At 36.6% G+C, this 13513-nt stretch overlaps 1 protein-coding gene across 1 annotated transcript in view; it reads left to right on the forward strand.

Moving 5' to 3' along the window:
* Positions 1–490: 490 nt before the first annotated feature.
* Positions 491–13513, forward strand: part of myo1g (myosin IG) — a 57653-nt gene continuing 44630 nt past the window's right edge. Inside the window, exons 1-7 of the mRNA XM_067426121.1 lie at positions 491–717; positions 3049–3257; positions 10011–10104; positions 11031–11196; positions 12120–12173; positions 12451–12549; positions 12737–12853. Coding sequence (XP_067282222.1) covers positions 623–717; positions 3049–3257; positions 10011–10104; positions 11031–11196; positions 12120–12173; positions 12451–12549; positions 12737–12853 — 834 coding nt within the window. The 5' untranslated portion in view covers positions 491–622. The remainder of the gene's footprint in view (positions 718–3048; positions 3258–10010; positions 10105–11030; positions 11197–12119; positions 12174–12450; positions 12550–12736; positions 12854–13513) is intronic.

The following is a 13513-nucleotide window of genomic DNA, read 5'->3' on the forward strand; positions in this document are numbered from 1 at the left end:
CAAGATCTAATTCTTGACAGTAGTCTAGATCCACACTCCCTGTGATTGCAGGACCAGAGGAAGAGGGTGGGCTTTCGGAAATGCCCTTCATACTCTTATAAGATAATGATCTACTGTATAATGTTTTACAGCTTATTTTAATGAATACACAATTTGAAACTAAACAAAATTAGTTCAGAAGGCCAAGCAGTGTTTATACTTCATTTGCACTCTGCAATGACTCAAAACACATTATCATTAAAAGAGGTTATTACGGTAATTAAAAAGAGGTTCAGTTAAGGTTTCACTAGCTAGTGTCCGGCCCTGTGGTTGCTCATGAAGATGTGAAAAAGACTAGTGTTTAAAGATAGTTCCGTCTCCCACATGACCAAAAATACACACATACATATGCAGATGTGTCTTGAACAGGATGACATGCTGAAGCCTGCAAACCGCAGTTGTCACTGACTTCACTTAGCAGTCTCAGATCATGCAAAGACCAAAACTTAGGCCACACCTACTCCACATTTGTCTCCTCTACTGGCTTTGAGAGTACGACAGCCAGTGCTCGGTTTCTGTGACTTTCTCATCACCTTCCACTTTTCTCTCCATCCATTTGACCTTCAGATAGACTCCTGCAGGGATGGCGGAGCTGGAGGGCTTGGAGTTCGGGAAGTCAGATTTTGTGCTTCTAGACGAGGTCACCATGGAGCAGTTTATGGAGAATTTGAAGTTAAGGTAAGAGTTGGAGTTTACACTAAGTGGTGGTGTGTAAAGAAGCTCAATGAAAATTATAGCCTATATTACAAAGAACCTGACAAGACGACAATAAACAAGGCCTTCAAGGTTACTTAGTGTTAACATTAAGTGTTTAATGCTTCAACTCATTTTGGAGCTGTGATAAAGTCATTTTTGTATCTACAACTTGCTGTTTAAGTCTGTTTAATTTGTAAAGGGGAGTTTTTGAAGTCTTGTTTTATGGTTTTAGTGTCTTTTTGAATTTGACCACTCCCTTCTTGGTAGAAAAAAAGCTGTGACAGGAAAATGACAGATTTTTAGAAGAAAAAAGTGGAGAGGAAAGAATGTGTCATATTACTTTTGACTTTCCCGCTCATAGCTGAATATATCAATTTAAGTTGCTGATGTCAACATCTTAAGAGATAAAAAAAAATACATCTTATCGTGTCTTACAACAGCTGATCGTGTCCAGGCAGTCGAATCTTTGCAGTTTTGATGATGAAATCAAAAGTGTCTAGTTCTCCTTTCCTTTAAGATCTGCTCTAAAGCCCCGTATCTGTGATGTCATTGGTTAAACTGGGTGGAGTCAGATGACCTTTTCACAAGACTCTTTATGAGTGTGATGTTAAAATGTGTTGCTTTCTTGTTTTATGTCACACATTCAATCTCTGAAACACCATAGGAGGAAAAATAAATCCATTTTGTGCTTTTAATCAGCTTAATGACCAGGCCTCATGTTACTGTGCCACAAAATCATACATCAAAATACAAATACGTTCATAATGTGTAAGGTATCCTACAAAATTGAATCCTTAGATGTAATTAGCCTACTACTATGTTTTAACTATTTGAATTATGTGTTGAATATGCTTGTTTTGGATAAAGAATTTATAAGCTATAGGCTAATGACCAATGCATTTTAACCATGGACAGATATGTATTTTAGCTGTACGCTAGGAAATATGTGTTTTAGTTGATATGCTTGCTTAACCAAGATTACACTGTATTTTTTGTTTAAAATTTAGAAAGTGAGTCATCTTGAGCCCCATTGCACTTCCTGTTCTCACTTCCCAGCCCTGTATCACTTCCTGCTGAAAATGGGCGTTCATGACATTGAGAAAATATACTGCGGCACATAATACCCAGACTGACATCGTTATGATGTAACTTCCTACTTAGTAATAATAATAAAACATTATTCATCGCCAGGGGAAATGTATAATTGTATCAAAGTGAAGAAGGTTATAAAATGAGATGTGGTTTATGTTGTTTTAATACGCTATATTAATGTTGACACAAAAACTATTAGAACTATCACCATTTTTGATTAATTGTCTGATGGTGCTTATTCGGTGCAGTCACAGTCATTTAAGATAACTGCAATAATTGTGTAACTGCATCCAAATAAGGGAAATTGTGGTGCTTAAAAAATGCATTCAAATGTCATAATCTGGGAGTGAGTTAAGAATATTATATTATATTTTACAGCATAATTCTTATTATTATATATGAATCCAAGTAATAAATTATCTATTAGGCTTAGACTGTAAGGGACATGAACAAAATAGACACTCAGCAGTGCATGTTTTATGTTTTTTTTTAAACCTTGGTATGAATTATGATTAACTGAACCCACAGCTAGCCTGACAAGCCAAACCCACATCAAGATGTTTGGTCTGGAAACTCACCATAGACAGGGCTCAATCCGAGGGGCGGGATAAACGGTTGTCTTTCAAACTCCTTCTGCATGTGACAGGATAGCGCTACAACCAACCAGAGCAACGTGAAGCGGACCTCGTTGATAGATTAAACATTCGCTGTATCCGGTCGGCTAAAATGCCTTTTTAAGAATGACTTCAGTGCCGTTCTTTGTTCTTTTCTGAGAGAAAAGCTTAACTCCAATTCTTCCAGAGTCGTGGTCAAAGCTGATTTGAAAGGCCGCCGTTCGACAGCCTCTGTGTTTACTAGTAGCACGCCAGCGCAACTCGGCTGTCATTATGTTAAGCCCCGCCCACCGACTCTATACACAATGTGATTGGCCTGACCAGAGTTTGGTTTTTACAGCTCAGAACTGTATTGAGAGATGCTAGACAATACTCATGGCAGATTAGATTTGCTGCCGTTAGGGTGCGTCTAGATTTCTAGGCTACCCCACAGCCACCTTACAGTAATAATCAACGCATTCATCTTTTGTTCTTTAATTTGTCTGTTCGGACACCAGGAACTAAACTAAAACCATCACATATGATGAAAACAATGAGTGTTGTTAAAGCTATTTTCGACTGTTACTTGACACTTGCATATTTTCACAGTATTGTTTGTTGTTTTCAGGTTTGAGAAGGGCCGTATCTACACTTTCATTGGAGAAGTAGTGGTGTCAGTCAATCCATACAGACAGTTAGATATCTATGGGAAAGAGGTCATTGAGAACTACAGGGGCAGAGAACTGTATGAGAATCCACCTCATCTGTATGCTGTCGCAGATGCCGCTTATAAAGCCATGAAGAGACGAGCCAAAGACACATGTATTGTCATTTCAGGTACAGAAGCTACTAAACACACTCACTGCTGAATAAAACAACAGACACCGATGATATGAATATTCCTCCAATACACAGGGCAGCTGTCATTCATCTTTTTCAAAATGTCACAATGATAAAAATTGATAAACAGAAGAAAATAGACCAAGTAAAGCCCAACAAAATGCATAGTGACGTACAGAATCTAATAATCATCTGATAATATTTAACCCTTCAAAGCCTAGTCTCAGCCTCAGACGTCACGCCCACGGACTGTTGGCTGAACGTCTGATGCATATAGAATTTCTTCTCATTGGGTCAAAAAATACAATAGCTAAGTCAAGCATTTCATCTATGATAATAGATAACTGCGCTGTTCCTCTGTCTAATCAGGTTAAAAGTCTGGGTGTCATCCTTAAAAGTACTCTGTTTTTTTGAAGCCCATATTAACAGTGTTACCAGTGCTGCGTTCCATCATATTAGGAATATTAAACGTTTTCTTCCTGTTCTTATACTCAAGAGTACTGCTACTATTGTGCATGCTTTTGTAACATCACAAATTGACTATTGTAATGTTCTGTTTTATGGGCTTCCTTCCAAATCTCTTCATAATTTACAGTTGGTACAAAATGCAGCTGCTCGAGTTATTACCAAAACTTCCATTTCTGAAAAATATTTCTCCTGTTTTACAAATATGCATTGGCTTAGAGTAACATTTTTTGTAAATTTCAAAATTTTACTTTTAACTTATAAAGTAAAAATGTTGAGTTCAGACTATGATTTTCAAACTCAGACTGTATGATTTTCAAACTCGGATCACTGCTCTTTTCACATTGCATGAATATCTGGGGTAGCATTCAGTTGCTGCTGTTTTCACACTGCACGATGGACCGACAACAGGGGATTTAACATTGCATGGAAGAATCGCCGACAACTCGGTCCCGTTTGCAAACTACATTTCACCAATATTCCCTCTAAAGCTGGGCATACACTGTGCAATTTTCATCCTTGTGAATTCTGATTGTGCAACTCTGTTTTGGGTCGGGCCGATTTTCAGCTTTGTCGTGCGTCGATTGTGAGCATAGACTGTAAAAAGGTTGTGAGGTGTTCGTGCAGTGTACAGAGGGAAACAAGAGGCGATAAACCTTTCACGATCGGCAGTCGGATGGTCGGATGAATTTCTGGCATGTCAGAAACTCTGGTCGCCCTTCGTGATGTAATCGCACAGCTGAAGCAGAGCTACGAACTGATTGCCCTATCTTCCCCTCACTCTGCATGCGCCAAATCAGAAATTAAACTATTTCATCTTTAATGCAGCAAGAAAGAAAATGAAAAGAGTGAGATCTTTATGTTTTGTAGGCAGCTATCAAACAGCATAAATTAAGCAAACTGTTGCATACCTCAAGTTTGTGTAACATGGACAATCTAAGTCTTCCAAACCACCGTGTAGCCTATCTAGCACCTCTTTTAATTCAGCGACTTAAAGGAAGTGTATGTAAGATTGTGGCCAAAACTGGTACTGCAATCACTACCCCCTCTCCCCCTCAGTGATATAAGTATTTGAAATTAACATTTCTTAATGTCTAGTGACATATCAGGGTCATTTTATGATTAATTGAAAAAAAATTCTTACATACAGTTCCTTTAATTTTGAATTTACTCTTCACTTTATTTACTCATTTATTTAATAATTGATTTAATTTTATTATCACAGTAAATGTGAACCGTTGTCCATTTGACAATTGGTGATAAAAATGTCACATAGCAATATTGGGGGGGGGGGGGGGGGGGGGAAATCCGCTTTAAATCATGATGTTTCTGCAAGAATTATGTCGGTGAAGTATCAAATCAGTCAATTATTCACATCAGAAAGTGAAAAAAAATCTAACGAGCTTTTGGGAGACAGAGACAACGAAAGAAACTTCAGCATATATTCAGATATTCAGAAAACGTACAACGGTGTCCTAGGTAATGCTAGGCTCAGGATTTATGTGCTCACTCTGTGCGGTCCGATCGTCAAGCACAATTTGACTGTTCACACTGTACGTGTGAAATATGCACATTCGTGCCAGGTTGCGCTGATATATTGTGCACTATAGAGAAATAATTCTCTCTGGTCAAATGATTCAGCTATCAAATCAAGAGGATTTAGCATATCAAATTCATGTAATAAAATAAATAATAATAATACCAGTAATAATAAAATAATAATATTTATTATTAGGGTATGCCTACATTTATTAAACTGGTAGCCTATTATTTTGTTCGCCTGCAACAATTTCATAATGCATCAATGCATAAACAACACGCTGCATAAAATATTAGATTAGTTTACTCCTCATTAAAATGTTTAAAAAAAATTATAGTGCGATTTATAAAATTAAAATTAAAATTAAAATAATTAACAGTCTTTAATATGTCATAACACTGCAATAATATCAGTCTCAAATTAAAAGAGCAACTTTAGGTTATTTAAAAAACAACTTGTTGAACATGAAATAGGCCTACTTCTCTTCTCATTTTTCTCTCTCTCACTATATAGCCTAGGATTCATATCCTAGGCTATGAGAGAGAAAAGAATGAGAAGAGAAGTAGGCCTATTTCATGTTTAACAAGGTGTTTTTTAAATAACCTAAAGTTGCTCTTTTAATTAAAGGTGCCCTATGATTTAAAACAATATGTTAAATTGTTCTCTTATATCTACATAGAGGGTATGTGGCTTATTTAAGGGCAAAATTTGTCCAGATACAGTTTTACAGGTCCATTTACAACCCTATAAATTGCCCCTAGGATGTAATGCTCTGTTTTTGCCTTATTTGGAAGGGTCATGATTATTAATGTTGAGCTCTGCTCTGATTGGCTTATTTCAGCCACTCACAGCTCAGTAAAGCAGTTCAGTAAAGCAGCTTGTGAGTACTGACCGTCCTGACAGAACACAGACCGACTAAACGACACTTTAAGCACATCTCAAATGGAGATTGATCAAATGCAGCTTACTTGTTTATTGGTTGCCTGATTGTACGTTTAGGTAAAACACCAGATAGCATACATGTTCTTTTCACAGAAAAGCTCTGTTTGGGGGATTTAAATTACTGAAATATGGCAACCGAACAAACAATCTTCTTTCCCAATCCAAAACCAGTGATGACTCGTCTTTTTTCGTCAACAATATTGCATGTTTATATAACATTAGTAACAATGTAGGCTACGCAGTGACTGTGATGTACTCTTAATACAAGCATGCAAAAACATCATACTTAAGTTCTTAAAAATATAAATATATATTTTTACAAAATGAATAGTCTTGTCAAATGACTATCGTTTTAACTTATATGGTGGAAAAGGTTTGCTAGAAGGATCGATGGAAAGATCTGTAAGCAACGTATCTATGGTTGTATTTTGTAATACAAAATAATATTAACCTTTGTCATTAGACACACTATTTAGTTTTGTATGGTACTTGGAGTTTCCTATTGTTACTGTACTAGCATCTTGCGTTATCTAGACAATGCTGTCTCTCTAAGAAACTTTCAATTTAATCAGAAATTGTTTAAACAGTCAATAAGTGAATAAAATATTTATTGTTAATCACAAATTTAAATATTCTGTTTAACCCTTTATTGAATACTATTGGATAGATAGTTCCACATTAAGTCAGAATAGATCAAATGTAAAAAATTATGAACAGTCAGGTAAATTTATAATGCCAACATACTCAGTTCATAGATAATTCATACATAACATCATATACTCTGAAGTAAGAGTGGGAGACGCATTCCTGACTTTCTGAATATTACATAATGCTGGGTATCTAGTGGACACAGGGCCGGCGCAAGCTCAAATGCCGCTCTAGGCAGAGCACGATCGTGCCGCCCCACTCACAATTAGGTATCCTTAAGATGCATGTACATACAAATTAATATTTTCTTTATCTATAAAATTAAACTAAAATAAAAACGTACAAGCATGTTTTCAGATTTTATTTTTCATTCTGCAACGTGAACAAAGTACACAGTACACAGCTGCAATTTCTGTTTTATAATAGACAGTGTACAGAATATAACTAAACATATGCGCGCAACTTTTTAGCTCATTGGAGGTTTTGATTTTTTCTTGACTGATACACACAAACAGACATTCACATAATAGCCTACATTTCAGAAGCGTGCGCGTCGGGCTTTCGCAGTGGCAAACGCTTTGATTGCGTCCTCGAGTTTAACTTTTTCTTCAAGTTCGTGCTCAATTGCAATTGTTGCTAGTCCATTGAGTCTGTCTTTTGTCATTGTACGTCGGATTCGGAGATCATTTTTAATCAGTTTAAGCTTTGAGAAACTGCGTTCTCCAGAGCTCAGTGACGGGGAGAGTGAGAAGCACTCTCAATGCTATAAAAACATTTGGAAAAATCAACACAATCTCATGGTCATGCGTATAAATAGATACGCACTTTATGCGTATAATACGCCATAACCCTAATAATACGGTTCGTATGTATAATACGCCATAAAGTGCGTATCATATGCACGCGAAAAACCGCGTAGCCTACCATATGCACCACAAGATTGCAAACTCGAGAGCGCATTATTGTAGCGCGAAAGTACATTATAGTGCGCGAGCGCAAATCTCTCTGCTCGCGCGCGGAATATAATGCGCGAGCGCAAATCTCTCTGCTCGCACGCGGAATGTAATGTCTGAGCGCGAATCTCCAGTTCTCCCTGAAGAACTCTGCGTGCGCTCTCAGATACGCTGCTCTTGTTAGAATTTTTTGTCTGGGCTCACTCAGAGAATATGCCTGCACTTAAAACGTGTCCAGTGCAATCGCGAATTCAGATTCCAAAAGGCAAAAATGATTAAAATCTGAACAAAATGCCCCCTAATAGATATAATATAAGCATATATAATGTAATAATAGATAAGGGGGCAAAATGCCCCAGTAAAATTATGATATATCTAACTGCATCAAAACACAAATGCAACAGAATAAAACTAATTAAAAATACTGACTACTAAATTAATGAAATCCATTTTGTTGGGAAAATGTTACTGCAATTTGTGAGTTAAGTTACCTTTCACCGCAAAAGTTGGCATACATTTCTAATCCACTGGCAGTGGCAGAACTAGACTTTTATACATGGGGTGGCCAAGGCTGCTTTAGGGGGTCCAGAGACCATGAATATCATGTGTTATACTTATTTGTTTTCATTGTTTTGACCAATGTAACCTTAAATATGTAACAATAAATAAGCACCCACAACAGTAGATATCAGTGAAACTTCACAATTCTCAGCCTAATAATATAAATGTAAAACATTAGTGAATACAAGTGAACAGTTGAAGCTGCAGGACACAGTGATTCAGGTACAGAAATTAAATAATCAAACATAATAACATTGCATAATCGTTTTAAGTGCAGGCATATTCTCTGAGTGAGCCCAGACAAAAATGTCTAACAAGAGCAGCGTATCTGAGGGAGAGCGCACGCAGAGTTCTCGCGCGCGAGCAGGGAGATTCGCGCTCGCACATTATATTCCGCGCGCGAGCAGAGAGATTTGCGCTCTCGACATTTGACAGGGAAATAACGCCATACTTTTCCAGTCTTAAGCAATCCTGAAGAACTATTGTAGGCTGTTCTCCTATTTCTTTGAGAGATGCGATGTCATATAAAAATCCAAATAAGCGCCCATGATCTCGAAGCAGCGGAAAGCGCTCCACGGAACGGATGGCACAGTCGAACGTATTTTGCACGCATATACTAATCGATGCTGCTCTAAGTGAGGTGGGGGCGCGATCGGGCGGGAATTTTTATTCTAAATTTAAAGTTAATTTAAATTCATACTAATGGAGTGGGAAAAAATGTTGTTGATATAAGTGCGATAATTGTAACCTACCTAATGTAAAACTAACAAATAAATTTATTTAAAAAATTCTCTCTCGCTTTCGCTCTCTCGCCTTCTCTCTCTCTTGCCGCCCTGGCTGAGCTGCCGCCCTAGGCGGCTGCCTAGTTCGCCTATAGGCACGCGCCGGCCCTGAGTGGACACCCAATGTTATGGGCCAACCTGGTTACATTATTGTGCCCCAAGCTTTCTGCCACATCGCTAAGTGCTCAGACAAGACAGAAACCTCTTTCAAATTGAAACACATATTAACAATTGGAATTCAAATGAAATCACTCTCCTATATGCCTGTATTGTTAGAAGACCAAATGGCCGAAGCCACACCCAACGTAGTTAGCAAAATATCTCTAAACTTCTTAAAACCTTTATTATATTCGTGTTTACATCTGTGGGGATAAGATCTTTGTAGTTATATATGTAATAATAAGTAATATAAATTACTGGAATAAATATATGACTTGAAAGGGGACTTTTTTACAATTATCCTAAAAGGCCTTTTACTTACTAAAAATATATATTTTTTGAAATTTGAATATCAAATATGATACAGCATGCTTTACAGAGGTAAATGATGATTTGTTAAAATTATACATTTAAAATTATTCATTTAAAAGTATTTACCTATTAAACAATATACTATTTAGTTGCTACAGTATCATTAAAGACAACTAGATGGGCCTGCTTTTAGGCTAATACTATTTTATTGTTATTTTCATTACGTCCATACTTCTTCCATGCTGCTTAGTAACCCATATAGCACTGTTATGACCCACAGTTCAGACATTGCACAGTCAGAAAGTTCGTCCCATCTGCCTCTGAATAAAACTGTTAAACAAAGACTGTATGGATTAGATGGTTTCATAAAAATGTCCTTGTGTTTCAGGTGAGAGTGGGGCAGGCAAGACTGAGGCAAGCAAGTACATAATGCAGTACATTGCAGCTATCACCAACCCTAGCCAGAGGGCAGAGGTTGAGAGGTCAGTTTGCTGAAGAGATTGACAGCTAATGCTCTGGGGTGCGTTTCCCGAAGCAAACTATGGTCGCAAGTTCTGTAATTACCAACACAATTCAAAGGAATTTGCGATCATAAAGGCAATCAATACTTTCGGGAAACACAACTCAGAATAGGTTTTGCCTTTAACTCTTTCCCCGCCATTGATGGAAATTTCCGTCATGTATGAGGACCGTTTTCCAGCCGCGGACGTAAATTTCCAGCTTTCCGTGTTTTTACTGTTACACGGTAGGTGGCGTTATTTCTTACACGTCTTCTGAACGAGTACTGAATCTCCTGAACAAAACACAGGTGAAGAAGAAGCAGAAATAAGTGATATCATATGTAGCAGATGCATATGTAAAATAACGCGATCATAAACATTAAACAGCATATAAATCTAAACTGCATGTTGACCCAGGACGAGCTATAGGACTGTGCATCCTTAGAGGTTTTGATCGACTCAATTTACTCCATTTATGTTTTGATCATCGTTCTGAATCCGATCTGGATGTAGTCTTTGACAAAAACACGTTTTCTCAGCTTTTTGTTCAAAATGTTGCTTTTTTAATGAAACTAACCCACATAAGCTGGAATGTTTTTTTGTTTGTTTGTTTGCTTGTTTTGTTTTATATTGCATGTTTATAATTGCATGATATTAATACAAAAAAAATATTCTAGTGGTCAAAAAATGCAAACTTTTTTTAAAAGGCGGGGAAAGAGTAAATAACATAAAACAATTGTATTACTTTGATTACCCTATATTTAGATTTGTATGACTGATTATTTGAAGAGAGGATAGGCTTTCAAATGTTCATGTTTACATATTATTTTGTAAAGTTAAAAAAGAAATGCGGACTTGTTTATACATCAATGATTTTTGCATTTTTCCGTATATACATCCCACCACAGTGTGAAGAACGTACTCCTGAAATCCAACTGTGTGTTAGAGGCCTTTGGAAATGCAAAGACAAACCGCAATGACAACTCCAGCCGCTTCGGGAAATACATGGACATCAACTTCAACTTTAACGGAGACCCCACAGGAGGACACATCAACAACTACCTGCTGGAGAAAGTAAGAACACATCAGTACAAAGTAAAACGTATCATGAAAATGACTTCTATATACGAAACTTAATTTTGACACTTAAAATAGTACAAATAAATACAAATAGTTTGTACTAAATGTGCAGGGCTGTTATAATGTGTAGATTATTGTTTATCTTCCCCTGGTTTATTCATCCTATTATAGTTTGTCTCATGTGCCAACACAATTAATTTAAAGGTATGTAACAGAAGTTGCAATAGTCTTTTATTTCCTATTGTGATGCATATCTAAGTGAAATAGCTTCTTGAAAAAGAAAAATAGTAGGGCGGTACTTGAGTTTGTCCATTGAGTATTGATTGGATTGTTGGATGTTTGTCGTTTGCTATTGCTATGATCTCATTAGGTTTTTTTGGGGGGGGGTTTTGATGTGCACAAATAAATTATTTGTAATAAGGCAGCAGCTATTTGCACTGTGTAAATGGTAACACAAAGTATTTTCTTTGCACTAAGTGCAAATCACATTGCATTTTTATACTATTTATATAATTGTACTATTTGAGATACTATTGCAGATACTATTTACATCTCAGTGTATTGTAGTATATTATAAAATGGTATGCAATAATAAAATATTCAGTTCAACATTCCTAAAACAATGAATCAAAATAAAACTGCTTAGTTTATTTGCTATTTATATTAAAAGTGTACTTGTTTTGGACTTTTGAGGGTTGTAATACAAATATAATCCTGCATTTACACAAACAAGCACAAAAAGAATATTTCAAAATGATAATGCTGAAATATGATATAACCACTTTAATAAGTGTTTTTTTTATCATTTTATGTGTTCAACTGATAATTTCTTATTTATATTTTTAGAGATAGACTGTAGGTGATCAATACTGTTTAAAACAGAAAAACAAACAAATACAAATGTTCTGTATTCACAGTCAAGAGTTGTTCAACAGCAGGAGGGAGAGAGAAACTTCCACTCGTTTTATCAGGTGAGGTCTTGACATTTTTGTCTGAGGTCTTCTGCTAGCACACATGGTAAATGAGATTATTATTTTACTGACTATGATTTTAAGATGCAAGAGCTGTGTTTAAATGTTTAACAGACTTGCAGATCAACAAAATGTCTTTGTCTTAAATGTTTATGTCGTAAACGTACTGTGTGATGACATGGGTGTTAGCGTGATATGTGGCAGCTGTGCAAACCAATTTTCCTAAGGCATACCATGAATAAACTGAACTGAACATACGTGATTTTTTTTTATACAGGTGTTACGGGGAGGGTCTGATGATTTGCTAAAGTCCTTGTATCTGCAAAGAGATCCTGCAGAATATACCTACACCAGTCAAGGAGCTTCTGTCACACTTGTACGTACTTATCTAATGAGTATACTCATTTATAAACACAACCACTTCACATAGCATTCTACTCTTCTATGGAGTTTGTAGCAGTTTCTCTGTATAGCTTACCCATTAATTACTATTGTGAAATGTACCATACAATGTTTTTATGTATCTAAGTATCTCTCTTTGTTTTTCCAAATCTTCTTCACAGGCATCCAATAACGACTCCTTATGTCACAAAGCTGTGATGGCAGCACTAAAAGTGATTGGTTTCACTTCTGAAGAGATCAGCTCCATCTACAAGATCCTCAGTACCATCCTACACCTGGTCAGTCCCTCACTGCATGCTGTGGAAGATTGTTTTTGCTGTTTTTCTGATTGTAGATTAATTTGCAGTAGTAAGTAGTAAGTGCCAGCTAAAATTCGCACTCATGGGTCTATATATCACATAATAGTCGCTTCAACCCACGGAATTAGAAAACAACCCACGGAAAAAAACGCGGACTTGGCAACACAGTGCAGTTGAGCTCTGTTGACATTTGACAACTAACGTAATGCGTCACTTCGTTGCTCTGATTGGTTGTCGGTCTATCCAATTGAGGTCTTTCCTGGTTCGGTTGAAACACACCCCATAATCACAGCCCAATGGAGCAGGATCAGACTCAAATTCTGACTAGAATTGAGTATGACCACGTCAGGCTAATTCAGGCCACATCAGGCTAAACAATGCCTGGCGCAATCAGTAAAGCGTATGGCTAATGGATTGTTGATTTGATGTTATCAACATTAAAATAACTTTATATTTCAAAGAACTGCTACTTTTATATGGTGTAAATAGAATATATCACTATTTTCACTTAGTAAATAGCATCTACAGCTATTTGCACTGTAAGTGTAAATAGCAAGTATCATTAAGAAAAAAAATGATTTTCACTGAGTGTAAATAGAATCTAGTTGCTATAACACTTGGTGTAAATAGCATCTATTG

This window comes from Pseudorasbora parva, chromosome 19, assembly GCF_024679245.1.
Source record: "Pseudorasbora parva isolate DD20220531a chromosome 19, ASM2467924v1, whole genome shotgun sequence".
Classification (NCBI taxonomy): Eukaryota; Metazoa; Chordata; class Actinopteri; order Cypriniformes; family Gobionidae; genus Pseudorasbora; species Pseudorasbora parva.